At 32.9% G+C, this 20,697-nt stretch overlaps 2 protein-coding genes across 5 annotated transcripts; one reads left to right on the plus strand and one right to left on the minus strand.

Annotated features, from left to right (window-relative positions):
• Positions 1 to 1,122: 1,122 nt before the first annotated feature.
• Positions 1,123 to 3,121, plus strand: LOC105126446 (uncharacterized). 4 transcript variants are annotated; one of them, XM_011027327.1, is made up of 4 exons: positions 1,123 to 1,465; positions 1,658 to 2,065; positions 2,229 to 2,392; positions 2,659 to 3,121. In XM_011027327.1, exons 2-4 carry the CDS (start codon positions 1,798 to 1,800, stop codon positions 2,767 to 2,769), a joined length of 543 nt encoding a protein of 180 aa, XP_011025629.1. In that variant the 5' UTR covers positions 1,123 to 1,465; positions 1,658 to 1,797; the 3' UTR covers positions 2,770 to 3,121. The 4 variants fall into 4 exon arrangements, with proteins under 4 accessions (XP_011025629.1, XP_011025642.1, XP_011025635.1 ...); XM_011027340.1 differs by having other exon boundaries at positions 1,123 to 1,434; XM_011027333.1 differs by having other exon boundaries at positions 1,123 to 1,412.
• Positions 3,122 to 15,344: 12,223 nt separating this feature from the next.
• Positions 15,345 to 19,017, minus strand: LOC105126478 (cyclin-D1-1-like). The gene is made up of 6 exons (XM_011027349.1): positions 18,366 to 19,017; positions 18,069 to 18,155; positions 17,184 to 17,282; positions 16,870 to 17,071; positions 16,621 to 16,751; positions 15,345 to 16,528 (listed from the first exon to the last, which is right to left on the minus strand). Exons 1-6 carry the CDS (start codon positions 18,606 to 18,608, stop codon positions 16,307 to 16,309), a joined length of 984 nt encoding a protein of 327 aa, XP_011025651.1. The 5' UTR covers positions 18,609 to 19,017; the 3' UTR covers positions 15,345 to 16,306.
• Positions 19,018 to 20,697: the final 1,680 nt, after the last annotated feature.

The raw sequence follows: 20,697 nt of genomic DNA on the forward strand, positions 1-20,697 counted from the left end.
AGTAATCTCAACCACGTAACTATTAAATATTTTATATGTATTTTTTGTTACATATAATCTTAACTATAATTTTTACTAAATACAATAAACCACATCTAATCACATTTTTTAACTTATTTTTTTCAAATAATAACTCCAAAAGCTATCTCAAAATCAAACTTATCCATCCATAAAACCATCTCCTTGGCTCCTTCCACACACTTAAAAAATTGTCTTTCTCGTTAATTTAGTTAATTAACATGTATTAATTAAAGCATAAAATATTTATTCTGTACCAAGATGTGTTACTTTAATTTGAGTCCATTTGAATTGCATCGGATTGTGGTCTGTGGACCTCCCTCAAAAAAGTTATGCTATCTTTTTTTATTTATAATAAAAATTATTTTTTTATGTTTTTTTAGTTTGAAAATATATTAAATTAATATTGTATTTATATTTTTTAAAATTTATTTTTTACATTAAATAGCTAAAAGACTTTAAAAACAAATAAAATTAATTTAAAACCAAATGTTTTTTAAAGCATATCGGACCACAAAAACAAACACCACAATCACACAATAATAGCAGTCTCGGGCGTTCTGTACATTCAAACCAACAATGCATTTATATAATTGCTTGAGAAAAAAATTAAAAAAAAAATAAATCGGATTCTTAAATTGCTTATATGCAATGCCCTGCAGATTTGTGAAAATGAGAACATCTAAAGCACTTCGAAAATAGGTAAGCAAGTTTAGTTTAGCAGTGATATGCCTATAGATTTAGCATGTAAGACAAGATTCAAGTTCCAATGATAATGTTTTTTTCTCAATTATGACTATGTAACAGGAGGTAATTACCCTCTATTGAGTAACTCGAGAAGACTTTAACCTTTTCATTTTTTTTTAATTAAAAAAGAAAAGAAAAGAAAACTCTGCGAGGTTAATCTATAGAAATTCAGTAATTTGAGAATATGAAGGCAGACAAAAGAAGAAACAGTGTATATACAGGCTATATAAGCTCGGATAAAAGAAGAGAGAAAGAATAGTGGTAAAATATCCAAAGTTTTGATGACCTTTTTGTGAGATTTCTCAGCAACACTTGGATTTAAATATTATGTAATTGGATAGAAGGCAAAGAGCATAGGACGTAGATAAGATGATGGGGTGTCTTTGTCCAAGCAAGGGAATCTCCCTCGCGCACGCCTGACCTGATAAACCCTTGCCTCGGGCATTATATTCTTAGGCAGCAACAAACCGAACTAAGATAGCAACCCCTTTCTATCTATATTTGCACGTCTAAAAATTATAGTGTAACTCTTTAAATTAATGTCAAAACCTTTGGCCCCGTCGATACCGGAGAGGATGCCCGGCCACGCTTCCATCTCCTGACATCTCTCCACGTGGCAACCCCACCAGCTTCCAGGATCCATGCCGGTGCCGATTATTTTAAACACCAGTACTTATTTTAATTAATGATATTGCATAGCGTATTGATAAGTGCTAGTGTTTAATATTGATGTTAATTGTGTTTTAGCGATACCAAGAATTTAAATGTCATTTAAAAAAAATAAAAAATGACCCACATGGAGAGGAGAGTTAGTTGGGAAATGAGAGATGGCCTGTTGCTTGTGCTTGATGAATAAGAGCTTTATTACTAACACTAGTACTCTTATTTGTAGGGTGATGGGAGCTGTGTAGAAAGAGACTTGTGCTTACCTCTCCTCACCTCGCCTCCTTCCTTATCTTTCTTCATCCTTTTCTTTCTTTCATTCACTCCCAACTAGAGGGATAGATAGAGGGATTGACAGAGAATAGAGAGATGGGGAATTGTCAGGCCATAGATGCTGCAGCGCTGGTTATACAGCATCCAAGTGGGAAGATAGAGAGGTTATATTGGCCGGTTAGCGTTAGCGAGGTGATGAGAATGAACCCTGGTCATTATGTTTCTTTGATCATTCCATTGCCTGTATCTGGGGATCAAGAAAACCAAGAACACATCAAAACTGTGCAGTTCACCCGTGTTAAACTTCTCAGGCCAAGCGATACTCTTACACTTGGTCATGCTTATCGCCTTGTTACTACTCAAGGTTAGGATATATTTATATATATCGCTAGAATGCTGCTGCTTGTGATTATTGATTAGTCTCTCAATACTATCCATCTATGATGCTTATTTTGATTAACCAAGATCTGTCGAGTATATGTATGGCGATAAAATTCTGATTTTCCTTTTGCCCTATGTGGTTATAGAAGTTATGAAGGTGATACGGGCCAAGAAGTACGCAAAACTGAAGAGACAGCAGCAGCCAGAATCGGTTGACGAGAATAAGTCACGGCTGCAGGTAGTACCAGAGAAGAAGCGAAGCACAAATTGTCAGGCAGAAAAGAAGCCTAACACAGAGAAGGATTGCAAGGTACCTCTCCCTCTCACCTACTTTTCGCTTCTCTTTTCCACTCTGAAATGGCAACTGTTGTTTAGATAAAATGTACAAATTAGTACAAGTGAGAGAGCCAGAGCCAAAAATGAAGAAAAGGGCTGCTCTGTTTCGCCCACAATCTTGATGCATGTTGAATAGGATTAAGAATGACTATAAAAAATTAAATTAAATAGGGTTGACTGCACTTTGTTTGAGCCCTATTCAAAGGTAATGACCACTCTAATAATGCTGTGATAATTCAGGAACCCAAACATGAAAGACATCGACACAGGACGCCATCAATCAACTCTGCTTCACTAAGGTCGAAGTCATGGCGCCCCTCCTTACAGAGTATCTCTGAGGCTGCAAGCTGAAGATATGTCGAATTACAACCTGCCCAATAGCCAATAAAAGGCGCAATAGATTGCTTTTTTACCATTAACAGAATTTGGCAGTAAATGGACAGATGTGCCATGTATCCAGTATTGTCTTATACACAGCAAAATAGAGTCATTCAACCAAAGGCGGTGGATAATTATCTGTGCCATTGTCAACTTAAGCTCCCAGCAGAAAAAATATTCTCAAGCAATAATCTCCTGTACAGTTACCAAAGAGGCAATGGATCAGATATTGTTTAACAATTATATTTTATGTTGCCTCCATATCCTGTGCCTTTAAGGTTAATCATCAGGAATTCGAATAAAATGCCAAGACAACTTGGAAAAATGTCATAAATACAATTAAAAAAAAAATCAGTTTGGTAGGTTTGAGTTCCTCGCTTCGCAATCCAAAACAGAGATGCCCTTGCTGACAAAGGTGCTCCAGGAAATTTCTTACCCTTAAGAGAAACCACAACTCATCTGTGAATGGCTCCGGCAATAAAGTCCCAGGTCGTCCTCCATGGTCCTTGTGCAAGAAGTCACTAAATATCTGGTTCCAACACTACAAGTTAGGTAGCATTAACCTAAAATGTGAATCCTCTGCGTTTTTACTTGAAGCATCAAACAATCAGGTAGCATATAGAGACACTGCCAACGCTGGGCCAAACATGCACAAAAGTTGGAATCAATTGATGGAAGTTGTCTCAATGATTGTCCTTATTTTGTTGTGAGGTCAGATATTTCTTTTGGGGCTCAATTATTAACTGCTATCAACTCGAGCAAATGCAAGGCTCCTGCGAGACCAGAAATGGAACCATGTCTGGAGAAACGTGGGCTTCAAAATAAATAATAATAATAATATTAATAATAATAAAAAAAAAAAAAAAAACATAAATGAATGAATGGAATTAGGAGTTAAAGAACTTTAGCTAGTTCTATGGTCCAAAAGAAATAGAAAATGGCTTAAATGCTGATGGTTACCGTCACTCTCAATCAGTTATGTAGCTTACAATAACAAGAGCTATGTCTTAAACACCCCTTCATCAACCTGACTAAATTATCAAATAACATAAATTAGAAAAAATGTTTTTTCAAATAATTATCTCAATTTAATAACTTAAACTATTACTTAAGGTTTCAAAATATAATTTATATTATTCTTTAACACACCTCTTTAAGTAAAAGTTTTTTAAATTTGAAATTTGCACAGATTTACACTACCTTATGCTTAATTTTTTAGTAAACAAATGAGGATAATAAAATTTGAACTCGTGATCATTTTAGATTTTGGAGAAATCTGAGTGTCCTTAAAAATTTTTTTTGTTGTTGTTGATAATCTGTGAAACAAATTGGTATTAAAGCCTCAAATAAAAAAGAAAAGTGTGAAAGTCCCGAAACAGCATGAGAATCAGAAATAGTTCACAATAGTAATAGCTAGTAGTAACTTTATTTTGTGAGAGTCCACAATATGAGTAGCTTTCTTTTATTATTTGTTCTTTCTTTTACAGAAAGAGTAATACAATGGCTTCCAAAACAAGTTTTGTGCAACCAGCAATTCTTAGTTTTAATGGTCATTATGATCATTGGAGCATGTTAATGAAGAAATTTTTATAATCAAATGAATACCGGCAAGTAATCGATTCTAGGATAGCGGAACTAAAAGTTGAGATCATTTTAATATAAGCACAACAAGTAGAGTTGAACGGTTGAGATGCAAAGATTTGAAGGCAAAGAATTATTTAGTTCATGTCATTGATCATTTTATCTTACATGCAATTCTTAGCAAAGATACCTCCAAGCAAATATGGGATTCTATGAAAAAAAAATATCAAGGCTTTTCAAGGTGTAGCGTTCACAACTTCAAGCTCTCACGAGAGATTTTAAGACTTTACAAGTGAAGAATGGAGAATTAGTCACCAATTATTGTGCAAAGACCATGGGGATATCAAACAAGATGTGATTTCATGGTGAAAAAATAGACTATACAATCATTATTGAAAAGATTCTACATTTTTTATCCTCAAAGTATCATCATGTTGTTTGCAATTGAAGAATCCAAAGATATAAAGACTCTTTCTCTTGATGAACTTCATAGCTCCTTGTTAGTATATAAACAAAAGATGAAACAAAGCACTATCATAGAGGAGCATGCTTTAAAGGCTTTTACCTTTGCTGAATCCTCACACATGAAAGGAAGAGATAGAGGCAGAAATTGAGACAACAAAGATGGAGGCAAAGGGAGACCATATGAATAACCATTTGGCAAAACTAATATGAAGTGCTACAGGTGTCACAAGCTTAATCATTATCATCCTGAATGCTATACCCAACTGCTTTAAAACAAATAAAAATGGCAAAAATCAAACTTTGCAAAGAACAAAGAAGAAAAAACTTTGTTGATGGTGTTCTATGCAAGTGATAACAAAAATGAGCTAGATGTTTGATACTTAGTGTTATAATCTAATTCTAGGTTATTTCTCAAAAATCAATTTTTTTAAAAAAATAAAATAAAGACTGTAAATGCAAAGAAAGCAAGACAGGGAATTAAACAGCAATTTTGAAGGAAATTTTAAGACCTACTTGTACTCCATTATGTCCAAAAATAAAAAAATACAAATTCAAGGTCAAATTAAATTGTTATTGGATGAATTAGCATAAAATTAAGTAAAAGGACATAATTAAATTTTTAACAGATCAATTTGATTTAATCATGGTCAAAATTGAATTTTATTGTGTTTAAGAACTTCAACTTCAACCCCAGATCCTTAATTTTGGCAACAATGATAGTACAATAATAATTAAGTCCTAATTTCAAATGGAATTCACTTTCCAGGAAACCATATTCCAAACTTTTCTGTGTTTGTTTGCCAATAGAAAAGTTGATTAACGAAAAATACTTTTCAGTGAAAGAAAAATTTGATTTGGTTTTCAAGAAAGTGTTTTCCTGAAAAATTTGGACGGAAAACACTTTTTGAAAGTTTTGAAAAATTTAGAAATGTCATATTATTTGCTAATTATATTAAATTTGATCCTCAAACTTTTGATTGCTATATATATTTTGTTTTGAATATTTATTTTTCAATTTTATCTCTTAAAATTTAATTTTTATATTAACTATGATTCTCATTTTTATAATTATTATTTGCTTTCTCCTATCTTTTTTTATTGAAATTTTTTATTTATCAAATTTGGTCCTTATTCTTTTTATTGTTACTTATTTTATTTGAAGTAATTTATGAAATGTTAATTATTATTATTTTAATTTCTTCATCTTTTATGTTTTTTATTTTTTAGATTTGATCTCTATTATTTTGATTATTATTTATTTTATTTGAGATAATTCATGAAATAATATTTTTTTTCAATTTCATTCTCATTCAACTTTTTAATTTGTAAGATTTATTTCTCATTATTTTAATAAATTTGAGAAAAATAAAACATTAATAAGTTATTTTCCAGTTCATTTTCCATGACATAACCAAATACAGAAAAGTATTTTTCAACTTATTTTCCATTACATTACTAAATATTAGAAAATAATTTACTTTCTTGAAATTTACTTTTTTTTAAATTTATTTTTCATAAAAAAATATTTTTTAAAAAATAAATATAACCTCAAAAGCTTTCAAATTGCTCAACCCACTAAAAAAAAAGATTATCATTTCGAGATGTTGTTTTTAATGAGGAGAGCACTTGGAATTGAAATGAACAAAGTACAAGCTAGCAGCAAATACAGGTAATGTTTGATGAAAAAGAAGTGGAAGTACAGGTGCAATCAGGCTATAACAACTACAAAGCCTGCAATTAGACCAGCAGCTACAGGTCTATAACAACTATAAAACCTGAATAAAATTATAATTTATATTATTGTTTAATAAATATTTTTAATAAAAACCTGCCTCTTGCCCGCCACTGTACCTGCTAGAAATTGCTCATTTGAATCGTTTCCCAGGGACATTCTTCTTGTTCATTTTCAATAACAAAGTCTGGTCATTCTTTCAAAGAAAACCATATCAATGCTTAAAGATTAGAATTGTTCCCTTTTACAAAATCATTATACCAGGTAGAAAATTTATCTATAAATATCTGTCAACTAATGTTTTAAATTTGACTCTCCAACCCACCAAGAGAAGAGAGGGGAGGCTAGTTTAAGCTGATAAAGGATCTCGACAATTTAACCATGAAACTGCACCTTATGTGCAAGGAACGCAGCTCTGATGGTTTACAAGGCTATCTGAAATTAACTAGCTTTGCCAGAAACATGCAAACCACTACCCACAAAGTTCAACATAGAAAGTAAACTTCACGTCATTTTGTGCCAAATTTGGTGTTTTGGGCTAAATTCTTATCACGACCTTTCTTGCTCGTCAGATTGTAACATCAATCTCGGTTTACATGAACAAGAAATGAATGGTATATCAGCCATTTTGAACTCCAGAAACACCTAACTGTTGTCGAACTCAATTATCCTCAACACTTTTACAACCTTTCCATTCATGATCAGCAGTTCTGCTATCATATCATGTTGACAATTCCTTTCTCCAGTCACCTTCTATATCCTCTACTAATTTTTTAACCTGATTTTTCACAACTGGGCCATGTACAATAAATCAAATTCAAGTTGAATTGGGAGACAACTATAACTGATATCGTGGATGATAATCCATACACGTTCAAGGTAGTGAATAACGTCAAATCCCAGGACCACACAAATCACATCGACAGTCAACAGGATCAAACACTATTTTTTTCTTACAGAAAGTCAAGATGAAACAACTACGTTGTGTTGAACCCTTTATTGTAAGCATCCCTTAAAGTACCTTGTACCCTGAGTGCGCAGGAAAATCTAGTGGACATTCTCGATGCATGATTTTCCTTTTATTGTAAGAATGCTGGCACTAAATTGTTATTGCTAGTTTAGGCACACTTTTAATGCTAATGACAACTAAGGATATTGTTACCAACATAAATGCATGTTTTCCACTTCAATGCAAGGATACTCACCGTGAAACAGGGCCTCCGGTTCTGTTGAAGTTTTATTACATGTACGGTGATAGGTAGGTCCATGTTTTGATGCCTGCATGCAGACATTAATTGTCGTGAATTTCAGATCATAGCACGGGCTATTCTCACTATCCCCAACCTTTCAAATTTCTATCATCTCTTATAGCATACCCACCATATTAAGTGACGATGAATCTGATCGTTAAGCTGTGAAGTGATAAAGAGATGTTGGCGGTCTGTCTTATCATCAACCCATAAATTAAACTATATATTCACCAGAAGAAGTTCTCTGGTAGTACAATGAGGTACCCAGTATGTTGCTAAAGCTCACCTGAAGCTGAAATTATAGCACTAAATTCAATTAAGCTCCTTACTAATATTCGTATGATTTTCCACGAAATTAAAATAATAGCCAGCTTCGCCCACTTAAGCATTTTCCCAAATAGGTTAAGCTCAAGTTTCGTTTACATATTTTTCTTAATTATTTGCAATCCATTAAGGTCTTTTTTAACTTGTAACCATGGCTAATTAAAAGAACTACCTCAAGCCACAAGAAGTTCTGAGCAAATATGAATTTGTTGAATAGATGCGTTATAAACATGTGGGTCTTGCAACCCACAGATATAAGGCTGAATTATGTCAACCCAGATAAACAATAACGGGCCTCTCAAGCTCAATGGATCCTTTTCTCCTGGTCTAGAAGTTCAGGATTGGTTTTGTGCGACTAGATTTCCTCTTTGATTTTTGTTTTAAGTAAACTGTGCACGTCCAAACTGAGAGCTTGTTTAACTCCTTTATTTCTAGATGTTATTGTTTTACTTTAAATTAAAGCAATTAAAATAAAAAAATAAAAAATATTTGATGCTTTTTACCATGAAAAATTACTTATTTTATTTAAAAGACAGAGACAACCTCAATATTTTAAATTATAAAAATATGTAAGTACTTTAGTTTTACCCTAATACATAGACATACAAACTACTGTAACGTTTTTATTATCTTCTACTCAAATGAGTTTTCTATCTCCTAGGAAGCATCTTGGGGATATTTAATATCCATCAATTTACAATTAAGTGCTCACCATTCATTTTTTATTCTATAATTCACAACTAAATATCTGATTTTTTTTTAATTTTTCATTTGAGATATTTACATGCATTCATAAATAGATCTACACTTAATTTGATTTAATATGAAAAGATAATCATATATCATATAAGTATTCACGAGTCATTTCAATTTCTTTCCGGATGTTTCATGTTTATATAATATTCTCGTAGTTTTTTCCCTTTTTTCTCTTCTGGGTTTTATATATATATGATTATCATATAACTCTATTCATGTTTGAAGGGACATTCTCATCATTAAACATAGAAAAAGGGCCTGGAGGAAAAACATGTGGATACACAGATTTAATTCTTTCTTTCTTTTCCTTTTCTTTTTCGTAGTATTGTATATCGAGGCACATGGAAATGTTCAGCAGAACGAGAATCAGCCCCTCGAGAGGGTGTGAAAATGCACAGGTCAGTGATACATCTAACCTAACCTGAAGATCTTGCACTGCTTACGATAGATGATGATGAATTATATTCCCATAGAAGTATAGAAAGGAGACACCTCTTTCCATTGTGGGGTGAACAGTAGCACTAAAGGGAACCGAGCAGAGAAAAAATTCAAAAGTAATACATATCAAAAAGGGTGTTTGGTAAATAATAAAAACACCGTTCTAGAGAAAGTGAACAGTTTACTCGTAATTGCGTTAAGAGTAATCAAAGCCTAAAATAGCTTTTTGCTCGATGGGTAGCTTTTTGCTTCGTACCCCATGTGTGTATATATATATGTAGTGCAGCTAGCAAATATAGAAGCTCGAGAGAATGAAATTTGATCGTCTTTTCCGTCACACCTTTTCTTTCTTTTACCCCGTTGTCTGAAGTTAGAAAACAAAGTGATGTGGAGTGCACTAGGATGGATTGTCGCTTTATCTTCTTCTTAATTGCTCTTGAATTAATTGGACGTTAATTAGCAACAAGTACAAAGCTCATTAATGCCATGAAGATGTAGGTTTGATTTTGTATTTTTTTGTATTTATGATTTTGTATTTAAAAAAAATTAAATTAATATTTTTTTATATTTTTAGATTGTTTTAATATTAAAAATAAATTTTTAAAAATAAAAAAAATGTTGTTACCATATATTTTTAAACTAAAATCATTTTAAATAACAAATACTACCGCATCCCTAAATCACAGCCTAATGCCCAATTTATATATTGAAATACTTTTTTGGAAAACCCAGATGCAGCCCTCCCTCCAAGGACAAGGGTTTTCTTGGCTTTGTTGATGGGAGGAGGCCGTGTGCCCCATCTTTTACTGTATAGGAACAACAAAAAGTAGAAGCAATTTCCTGGTAAAGCTCCCCTCCTTCCCTGATTAATCAATAATCAAACTTGTCACTGTGCATACTTGCTTTGTTCTTTGGCCTTTTTCTTATCTTTGTTTAAAGAAACTGCGGAGTACGTTGAAGCTTTCGGCTAAACAGCAATGTCTTTTTTGCATCGATCCATCAAATAACCTTCTCTCTTTTTCTACCACGCTGACACTAACCGAGTAAATTCATGCCATTTTTGGAAGCCTTGGCGTTCTTTTTCTTGAAATAACCCCTCGGCTTTCCCTTTAAACTCGATGAATTAGCTGAGCACGCATGCCCTTCCTCGCAACGTTATTTTTCTCACAGCCAGCTTTGTTGGGTTTTTTCTTATATCTATTGTATATAATAGAGTTTTATAAAGTGCAAATTAAGATAAATTAATAAGGTATGTTTGTGTATACACATCTCTTCATGAATATACAGTTCTATTCGCTCGAATTCGTAATAAATGGGAGGATCGAGCGAGATCGAGGGGGTGTGGTCATTGATGGTGCTGTTCAACTTGGTGACTGAACAGAACTCAAGAGAAGGCCCTTTTGTCTCCACTCTCACCTTAGAGGTCCAGCACCATCACAAAGGCAATAAAGGACAACACGACAAACACGCAAGACGCTCCCTCGAGAGTAGTAGTCTCCCTTCCTTCCCTTTCAGTTTCTTTTTCCATGGCATCCAAAGAAGTTAATGCGATTTGGAAAGCTAAAGCCAGCCCTGGGTTCCCCTCCTTTTTTATATTCAGCCTCCCCATTACAAGCAATATTCAACTATAAAATCATGATCTAGCTAGCAATAGTTGCTAGTTACAATACCAACACTCCACGTACAAGACATTTGTAATGAACATATACAAGTAACATTTATTTATGGTGTCGGCATTATCTACACACACTTTGCCAAGCATAACATGTAATTTGCAATTTACACATATACAGTGAAGTTCATGATCCGACTGAAAACGTACAGGAAGGAAATACTTTGATACAGGAACAAGAGTATGCGTATAGTGCTTGTCCTGAGGTCAGGAATTTACTACTATCAGAAAGACAAAATGTTAATTTCTGAAGGTACAAGCTGGGATAATATTTGATATCAGATATTCCTTTCTTTTTAGCTTTTCTTTCTTGGCTAAAGTATGACACAGGATGGCGACTTTTGAGTGCCCTATGGACTAGAGAGTGGTGCTGTCTTGCATTCAGCATAGAATCACAGGCTATATCTGAGATATGTTGTGTGCATCATTCCGTCTTTTGAATTCTTTGGTTTGCCAATGGGCCAATAAACCTTTTACAGCAACCCCACGAGGCACGATGTTAAACCTAAAAATCATCTTTAAAAGCTGAATTTTAGGGTCCTCCATTTTTGTCATGACCACAAAATAAAGTTGAAATTTCCCTAAGAAAGGAGAAGGTAGAGAGTACACTCCCATAGGCACAACTTTCTTTGGGAGGGATAAAGGATTTTTGGCTTTTGGCTTATACTTAGGATTCCTCGCTTTGAACATTTTGCGAAAAGAGAAGAAGAAAAGACGCGTGTGGATAAGAGAACGAACAGTGGTGCTGTAGAAAGGGGGCCTCAAGGGCACCTGTCCTCCGTATTGGACCGTGGCCGCTGGCTACGTCCTCCTCTAGAAACCCCATTTTAGATCTGGTTAACTGAGTTCGATATACCTTTTTCTTATTGGTCCGAAGTGTGTTCGCAGCTCATGATTATTCATAGAAGTTAGATAAACCTTCTTCTTATTGGTCCAGAGCGTGTTTACAGCTGATGATTATGAATAGTTGCTGCTGCTTAATAGCATCCATTCTTTTGATATAAGCTATTATAGGTGAATTATTAGAGCTACCATTTACTAATTAATCAACAAACACAAACTCACTTGGCATAATAGCATGGTGGGGGATGGTGGTGGTGGCCAACTGCTGACAAAATCCAAATTCTTACAGCTTCAGCTTTTCTTTTCTTTAATATTAAATCACATAAAGAAGCCTTCCACCTGTAACTGAGGGTAAACTTGTTTTTGTAAAAAATTGAATTATTATTTTTATATATTTTTAAACAAAAAAATAATTTTTTAAGCACTGCATAGTCAAGTCACCATCGTCCCCCAATTTACTGGATGCATACCCGCGTGTTAAATCACACGAGAGGGCTTCTAACATTATCCACTTATTAGTGTATTTCTTTCGGTAAGAACACACACACACACACATGATTATTAACAGATCTCCAAGATTTTGAACTATACATGCGTTTATTATAATTACTTGTGTATGTGTATTTATAAATATAAAGGTCACGTAGACGCAATTATGCATACGCAGACTCCGGGTTTTACTACATTTAAGGATAAGATTTTGATTTTTATATGTTTTAGTAATTGCGATCCTAGGACCGCAGTTTGTCATGTTGGTTATCTATTTTTGATTAATATGTAATTTTATCTTTTAAAATAAATTTGCTTTTATATTTGAAAAATACTTTAAAAAATTAAAAAAATCCTTACTTTAATTTTTGTTGTTTCAAATAATTTTTTTTTAAAAAACTATTATTATCACACTAACAAACAGGATATTAAGCATTTAAATAAAAAAATATCAGATGTTGATCACCAAACAAATCCTGCTATTTGTTTAACTTGTTTTTTTAGACTGTGTTTAGCATTGTGTTTTGATATTAATTTTGAACAAATTTAAATATTTTTTATTTTAAATTATTATATTTTTGATATTTTTAAATTATTTTGATATGTTAATTTTAAAAATAATTTTTTAATAATAAAAAATATTATTAATATATTTTTAAATAAAAAATATTTTAAAAAATAATTACAGTGAAACTTTCAAACAACACATTTAAAAACATTAAAAGATGCACTGTATTTTATTGCCAACAATATCACATGGTCCAAACCTTCAGGGCTCCCACCAAGCTGGTCTAATGAAAAGACGCCACGTTAAATAAATTGGTTTCTACGTACGTATACGACGACCATCTAAGTACATTAATTCAAGATATTAAATAAACAACCAAGTTGATTCCGACGCACACCATGTCTTCTGGGATCCGCGTCGGTGGAACCAACTACAAGGCCTTGTACAAAGAGAGTAATATATTAATTATGGACTGGTTTTGCACTTCACTCAAATATCCCACGCCGATAAACACCAGAATGCATGCCAATCGGAGACTGCCCTCCCGTTGATCTGAGCCACTGATGGTGTTCCGAGGTAATCCCAAGAACTGTCACCATTGTGCTCACTTAAAACTGTCGACATGCATGTTGCAATTCTATCTTCTTTTGTGGTCCAATATTAAAGCAGGAATTTGATGTGATGCGCGTGTGATTTAAGAGATTGTGATGCATAGAGGATGCTTATTCATCGATCGATCATGGGGATCACAAGTTGATGAGGTGAAAAGCTACGATGATAAACTCGGGTATCGCCTCTATATCATGGTTACCTTCATATATTAAAAAACAATTCTCACTATCCCCAACCTTTCAAATTTCTATCATCTCTTATAGCATAATATATATATATATATAGACCTTGTGTCGGAGATCCAGGGCTAAATGACAAGCTTCTAGCTGGGCTTTTTCTATTTGTATTAGTATAGATGATGTAAATATGTTTCGTGGAGAGAGGAGCTTTTAAGGTTTTGGACTTTTCCCGCGATGTTTGATCATCCCTACGCACACACCCTCAAACTTGAACCAACTTGTGTGTATACTTTAACAACATGCCCTAAGTAATTAGTTTATAATTAATTCCTTCCGAATAATTTCAAGTGGTCACCAAAAAACCTGCAAGCTGGGCTTTTTCTATCTGTATTAGTATAGTTTTGTCTTAGATTAAAAGAAGACAGAGGTTGTTCAATTTTAGTTACAGAGAAAAACAAATATCATTAATACTAATTTAAATAAAAAATAATATTTATGTTAAATTATTTTATTTGATAAAAAAAGTGTTTTTTTTTATTTTTAAATTTCATAGAAAAATATATATGAGTTTCGATTATTTTTAAATTCAGGTTGATTTAAATTTTTAGAATGATTTTTTAACATTATAGATAGATTTATACATGGCTCCTGTTATATTTTGGGTTAAAATGAGCTGGAAACAGGTTTTTTAAATAAAAAAATTTAAATCCTAATTTTACAGCAATTATAATAGTTAGAATCTAAAAAAATTAAACGATACATCATTAGCAGGTGACACGTCAGCTAAATTATTTAAAAAAAAAATTGATCAGCTAACATGGTTTCCATCTTAATTGTGTAAAAAAAAAAAAAAGCTCAATCACAAAAGCCTACCAAGGTGAGCTCATGGAGGACCTGACAAAATCGGCTAATTAGGGTTGCCTAGCCTTTTACTATTTTTTTATATTTTTGTTTAAATTAATGTTTATTTTTTATAGTTTTTTCTTAATTTTTTTAAATTTATACTTAAATTAACATCTCTTTCTTTTTTATTTTACTTGGAGTCTATTTTAAATAATGATTATTTTTTTAATTATTCATTTAAATTTAAAATTCTTGTTATTCATCTATAATCTATTTTTATATTTTAATATGGATGAATTTTTTTTTTAAAAATAAAAAATATTTTTAATATATGCAGCCTATTTTTGTCTTTTATTTTATTCAATTAATTTAATTTATGTTTTAAATTTTATTATCATTTACTTAAATAAAATTTTGTTTTAATAAATAAATTTAACAAGCATAACAATATAAATATACTTGCGTTTGAATTTAAATATCTTCATCTATACCTATGTTTTTATTTTTAAATATTCTTAATAATTTTTTATTTATTTAATTTCATATATACATAAAAAATTTAATCTGAATTTAGATTTTTTAAATTATAAAAAATATTTAATCGGCAAAAGAGCACGTAACTTTCACATCGGCTAAGGATCGAGGAGTCGTATTCATGACAGAAATATATTTTTATTACTTGCGGGGCCAATCAGTCGCTTCAATCTGCTAGGCCCTTCATGGCACCGGGTAGTGGCCTCACTAAATTCCACACCTGACTGCCTGTTTTTCAAAAGTTCCTGTACAGTAATAAAACAAATCACAAAGCTACAAAATTACTATTGTCAATCACATGCCATGCACAGAGAGGAGAGAGGAATATCAAAGGGAAAAAAAAAAATATTAGATTATTATATCGATCAAAATCGGATACAAACACGCTTGAAAGGCCCCAAAGACCCTTCGTATTGTCGAGCCTAAACTTAGGCCCTGAAACAGGTACTAATTTTCCCATCTCAGCAAAAAAATATATATTAAAAAAAAGTTCACACGCGTGTAGCGGCCACACGCGTGGACAGTCTATGGTATGGTTAGGCCAAGGTGGATCGAGGCCATCAGAAGAGGCAATTCCCGCCAAAAAAGCACACATACACACTTGTGTGGCATGCACCTAGCTAGGGCATGGACACACAAACCACTCTCTGAAAATCTATAAATATATCAACATGTGTCGGAAGTCATTCTGGGAGTCATGTTATTTCCTTCCATGCCATGCCACCAGAGGAAGCGTACGCATCTCGTTGAAGCAAGCAATAATGGCGGCCAAAGATGAGAGGTTCAGCTTCTATCCCTTCTTTTGCAAACCATTTGATTTTTCTTTGCCTCCTTTTCCGCGAAGCTTAATGCCCAGGGCCCCGCCATCTCCTTCGCTTCCATTCAAAAATCAATGCTGCCATTGAATTTCGGCACCCCACTTCTTTAACACTCCATGACTCCACAATATAATAATAAACAGAAGCTTTTTACTTCTCTCTCTCCTTCCTTCATTCACTTTCTCACACAAAAATATTAATGTAACGAATTCCCTTCCCTTGGGAATCTGCAATGCCATTTAAATGATGAATGGCAAAGCCCACTGAAAAAATAAAAAAATCTCCATACCAAACTCTCCCATATCCAAACCTATGTACACTAAATATATAATCTACATCACTCAAGTCAATTCTTTCTCCAACCCCTCGAAGAAAATATTTGAGGATTTCATATAAGTTGGACCACCTTTCTTTTATTTTAACATCCCCCCACAACCACTTTTCTTGGTTTTATTGCTCTTCCCCCTCACTCGGAATTTCCTTTGTCATCATCTACCCATAAGCAGTTATTTAGTTTTCTCTTTTTATAAGATGATGACGAAGAGGAGGATGATGAGTCACTGCCACTGGACCTCATTCTGGCCCGAATTGTTACTCGAAGTCGAGGTAGTAAGACTTTTGTGGATTTCCGCCGGCTATCGTCAAGCACAAGATCTTGCATTAGCCGGTAGCAGCTGATAATTTTATCCTGCAAAAAGTTTGATACGTTAGGGGGTTGGGATACTAGTTTGTACTTGGTAAAAAAACAACCAAACCGCAATGATGATCATTAATTCTTACTTTGCTTAGCCCATCACACCATGATTCAGCATGTTCAGGATTAACAAGAGACAAGTTTGGAATGTCATTGGCTGCACAAAGTATCGCTGCCGCGGCAATGCTGGATGGTCTATACTCAAGAAAGCTCGCCTCTGCTCACATTATAAACCAAACACACACACACACACACACACTCGTCAATATCCGTACGGTAACGTATAAAATGCATGTGAGATATCATACACGCATGTAGGTATTTGTATCAATTACCTTTGATATTCGATAAAATGATTTCCGTAGCCCTTGAAATCAGAAACCCAGTATAGGCTCCTGCTGGATCGAGTTTGCATGCAAAGAAACCTGTAAAACTAAATGGCGTTATAGATCTTAGCCTCCAATCTAAAACGCCGAGAACCAGAAGTTCCATCCTCCGAATTGTTCTTGGTTCAAAGATATATTTGGCACCTTCAACCTACAACCCAATATAGTTCACGTCACTCAATGCAGGAATTAACTTGGTTAATTATACAGTCTCCTGAGTCATAATTGAGGGCTACTCATATCACAGATGATCAGGCAAATACCTGGAGATCCAATAGAGAAGGAACCAGAGGTTCCTCCATTTTAGCAGCCAATGATAAGCAAGCAACAGATAAGAGTTGCAATGGCCACCCGTCGGTTTGCTGAAATGAAATAGTAAAAGCAACCAAACACAATTACCAGGATGCATTTAATAATCATCGTTAAAAAAAAAATAGTTATCACAAAAAAAGGGGATAATGATGATGATAAATGTTTAATTATTATCCAACCGTTAATTTATTTATAAAGTAATACTTTATTATTACATTTTTAAAGCATACAATATACACACATGTTCCACGTACGGACAAAATTTGATGAAGTCTAAAATAGAATAACATACGGAGCACAAAACTTTTAAAGAGCATAATAACAGATACAGAGGCTCATTGGGCGTCCAGGTAGTTTAAAATATTATTTTAAAAGTGTTTTTATCTAAAAAATATATTAAAATAATATTTTTTAATTTTTATAGATAATAAATCAAAACTAAACTAAAAATAAATATTAATTTAAAAATTTATAAAAAATTCAAAAATATTAAACCACATTGCGCTCAAAGAAACAAATTTATCCACTGTTAAAGTTAATGGCAAATTAAGCCTCGACACTAATTGTTTAGGTCGGTTCATGTTCAAAAGATGGACATCTATTCCCTCTGAAAAAAAAAATCACAATTTCCCCACTCCATCCCTGAATAATTCACCACAGCCCCTCTGGTTTTCTTTATAATGAGGTACTATCGTCTTTTTCATTGTTTGAAAAGTCAAGCGTATTTACCGCTGTCAAAATCGTTCACTTTTAAGTCCATCGATTTATAATGATATATACCTATTTTATTTTTATATTGCTTTATTATAATTTAAAAAAGTTTAACAAGTAATTACCGGTAATCGGCGAGAATACAGGAAGCGATCCAAGTAATTGACAGAGAGATACGCCGTTAATGGTTGGAATCCATAGCATGCTTGCACCTATGGTTAAAAAAAAAGAATTAGTAAGCAGTTGTTATTGAGTTAATCTAACGTGCGCCGCAAATCCATCTTTGAAAACAGTTCATCCAACGGCTGATAAATGGCTAGTTTCTCTGTACTGAGCAGCTCAACGGCACAGATCTCGTTGGAATACTTTGTTAAACATAATACAGTAAAATATCAGAAAAAGGCTGAGATTTTTTGAAAAACCTTGAGAATCCATGCAACAGATTGTTCTCGAGCGGAAGCATCGAGAGACTGGGATTGAAACCGAGAAAAATAATCGTAACCAGGCACGAAGTTCCTTTCATCTTCAATGAAACCAGCAATGGACGATTCTTCTACCAAGTCATGCGATTCGAGGTCCGACGAGCATTCCGGCGACTCGCCGGAGAATATATCGGAGGAGTCCTCGCCGCAGAGAAGGTCTGATAAGCAATCAGAGTAGGACATCGCAGCCTTTGATGATAATAGTTTCTCATTCTCCTCTCATCTTGCCGGGATGATGGCCGGAGACTCCACCGAGTAGTGATCTAGATGCTCTTGTGTAGTTGGGCTAAAGCTAGAGAGGCTTTTGAAGTTGAGCTAGGAGAGAGATGGAGGAGGAATGTCCATCAGTGTTTGGTGCTATAGCCATATAAATATCAAGGGATGCAAAAAAATTTTGCTTTTCTTTTTGTTTTTATATATTTTAGAACGGAAGTAGATTGATGAAGGAAAGGGGAGAGAAGGTAAGAGAGCGTGGGGTTATTTGTTTTACCGGGAAAATTGATTTTCCATTTCAAGAACGGAAGTGAAGCGACCTGGTCGGGTGGCATATGATTTATCATTGCCTACTCCTTCCTAGCCCCCACTCTACTCCCTGTTTTTTTAATATTTATTTTTAACATCTAATCAAAGCGCTGTAGAGATTTTTCCGGATACTATTTTAAATTGTTTTTTTTTTAATATTAAAATAATATATTTTTTTATTTTTTAAATTATAACATCAAAACAATTTTAAAAAATTAAATTTTAAATAAATAATATTTAGTTCGTTGTTTATTTTTACATTTCAAAAATACTTTTAAAAAATTTAATTTTTTTTATTTTTTACTTCAAATTAATTTTTTTAATTTTTTTATATTATTTTCAAGTACTGATTTCAAAATTAATTTTTTTTGAAATAAAAAAATATTATTTTAATATATTTTTAAATAAAAAATACTTTAAAAAATAATCACAATCATATTATCAAACAACCTCTAAACCTGCTTCATATTTTTTTCCTGCTAATTTTAAATATATTATTTACAGTTGAATAATTTTTATTTGTTAATTATTCATTTATTTTCATTATCAATTACTAATTAACTACAACTGTGATGATATTTAAATCTTATAAATCAAAAGATGGCATGATGTTAAATAAAAGATAAGGTGGTGAAGGTAAATATATAATTTTTCATATATATGATTTTTCGAAGTTTTCATTTTATGTACGAGCTTTTCTATTTTTTCAGTAAAATTGATTTCCTTACAGTCCCAATCCCTGTGTTTCAAACGTGGTCTATTATACAAAAATTTATAAAATCTGGGTTAATTTGTCCCATCAATAAAAGCCACAAGTTAGATGCTTAGAAATAGGCCAAAATGCAGTCTCAAGAAAGAGGGTGACTGAATCGAACTTTTTACAATACTCCCAACAACCTCGACGCTGGGATCTTTCATGGCCGGCGCGCAGCCTGGGAGATTTCGTTGCGGGAATGATTGGGAGCCAACGGATAACCACGACGGTGAGTGGACGGGGGAGTTTTTTCAGGAAAAAGACCAAAATTCAATCAAGTACTCGTATTTTAAAAGGTGCAATTTAGTCCTATTCTAACACGTTAATTTATTAAACCCACTTATTAAAAGTAGTTAATTGGCCCATATCTTACCAATTTTGGTGCAAAGAGACCAAGTTCGAAAACACAAAGGACAACACAGCTTTGATTTTAACAGAAGGAACAGTAAGGTTATCTCACCTCGTAAAGTTGTGTGATCTTTAAAAGTATATTTTATTTGAAAAGTTATTAATATGTTAATATTAAAAATTAAAATTATTTTAAATAAAAAATACTTTTAAAAATATGCATAAATTACGATACCGTACAGTGTCTGTAAAAATCTAACTTAAATGTATTATTTTATTTTATTGAGATAAAAAAAAACCATGAAAAAAAACATAATACATATCAAATCATGAAAAATAAATATTTAATATGCATTACATTCAAAATTATTTTTTTAATGCAGAGGAGTACTGTCCATGATTTAATAGGCGAGAAATGATAAATGATAATAAAAAGGGAAAAAAGAGTAGAAAATCTTCAAGAAGATTACGAATCTTTCCATCATTTTACAGTAAAATTCAATAATGAATCTCATTAATTAATCCAGTGGCTAAATAACGAAACCCAACAATAAATTCCTGACATGAAGAGACAGGATCACTGTTCTTTTCCGAATTAAGACACCAGTACACGTAGCCATCATCATAGGCGTTACAGTTGTTTCTACT

This window comes from Populus euphratica, unplaced genomic scaffold, assembly GCF_000495115.2.
Source record: "Populus euphratica unplaced genomic scaffold, PopEup_1.0 scaffold1.1, whole genome shotgun sequence".
In the NCBI taxonomy this organism is placed as follows: Eukaryota; Viridiplantae; Streptophyta; class Magnoliopsida; order Malpighiales; family Salicaceae; genus Populus; species Populus euphratica.

Bases quoted from the DNA above. Each gene is read 5' to 3' on its own strand.
- LOC105126446 (XM_011027321.1), top strand. From the start codon at position 1,798: ATGGGGAATTGTCAGGCCATAGATGCTGCAGCGCTGGTTATACAGCAT. The intron at 2,066-2,228 runs GTTAGGATATAT...ATGTGGTTATAG, and splicing joins TCGCCTTGTTACTACTCAAG to AAGTTATGAAGGTGATACGG. The intron at 2,393-2,658 runs GTACCTCTCCCT...GTGATAATTCAG, and splicing joins ACACAGAGAAGGATTGCAAG to GAACCCAAACATGAAAGACA.
- LOC105126478 (XM_011027349.1), bottom strand. From the start codon at position 18,608: ATGTCCTACTCTGATTGCTTATCAGACCTTCTCTGCGGCGAGGACTCC. The intron at 17,283-18,068 runs GTAATTACTTGT...ATTTCATTTCAG, and splicing joins TGTATTCTCGCCGATTACCG to CAAACCGACGGGTGGCCATT. The intron at 17,072-17,183 runs GTATTTGCCTGA...ATTGGGTTGTAG, and splicing joins CTTCTCTATTGGATCTCCAG to GTTGAAGGTGCCAAATATAT.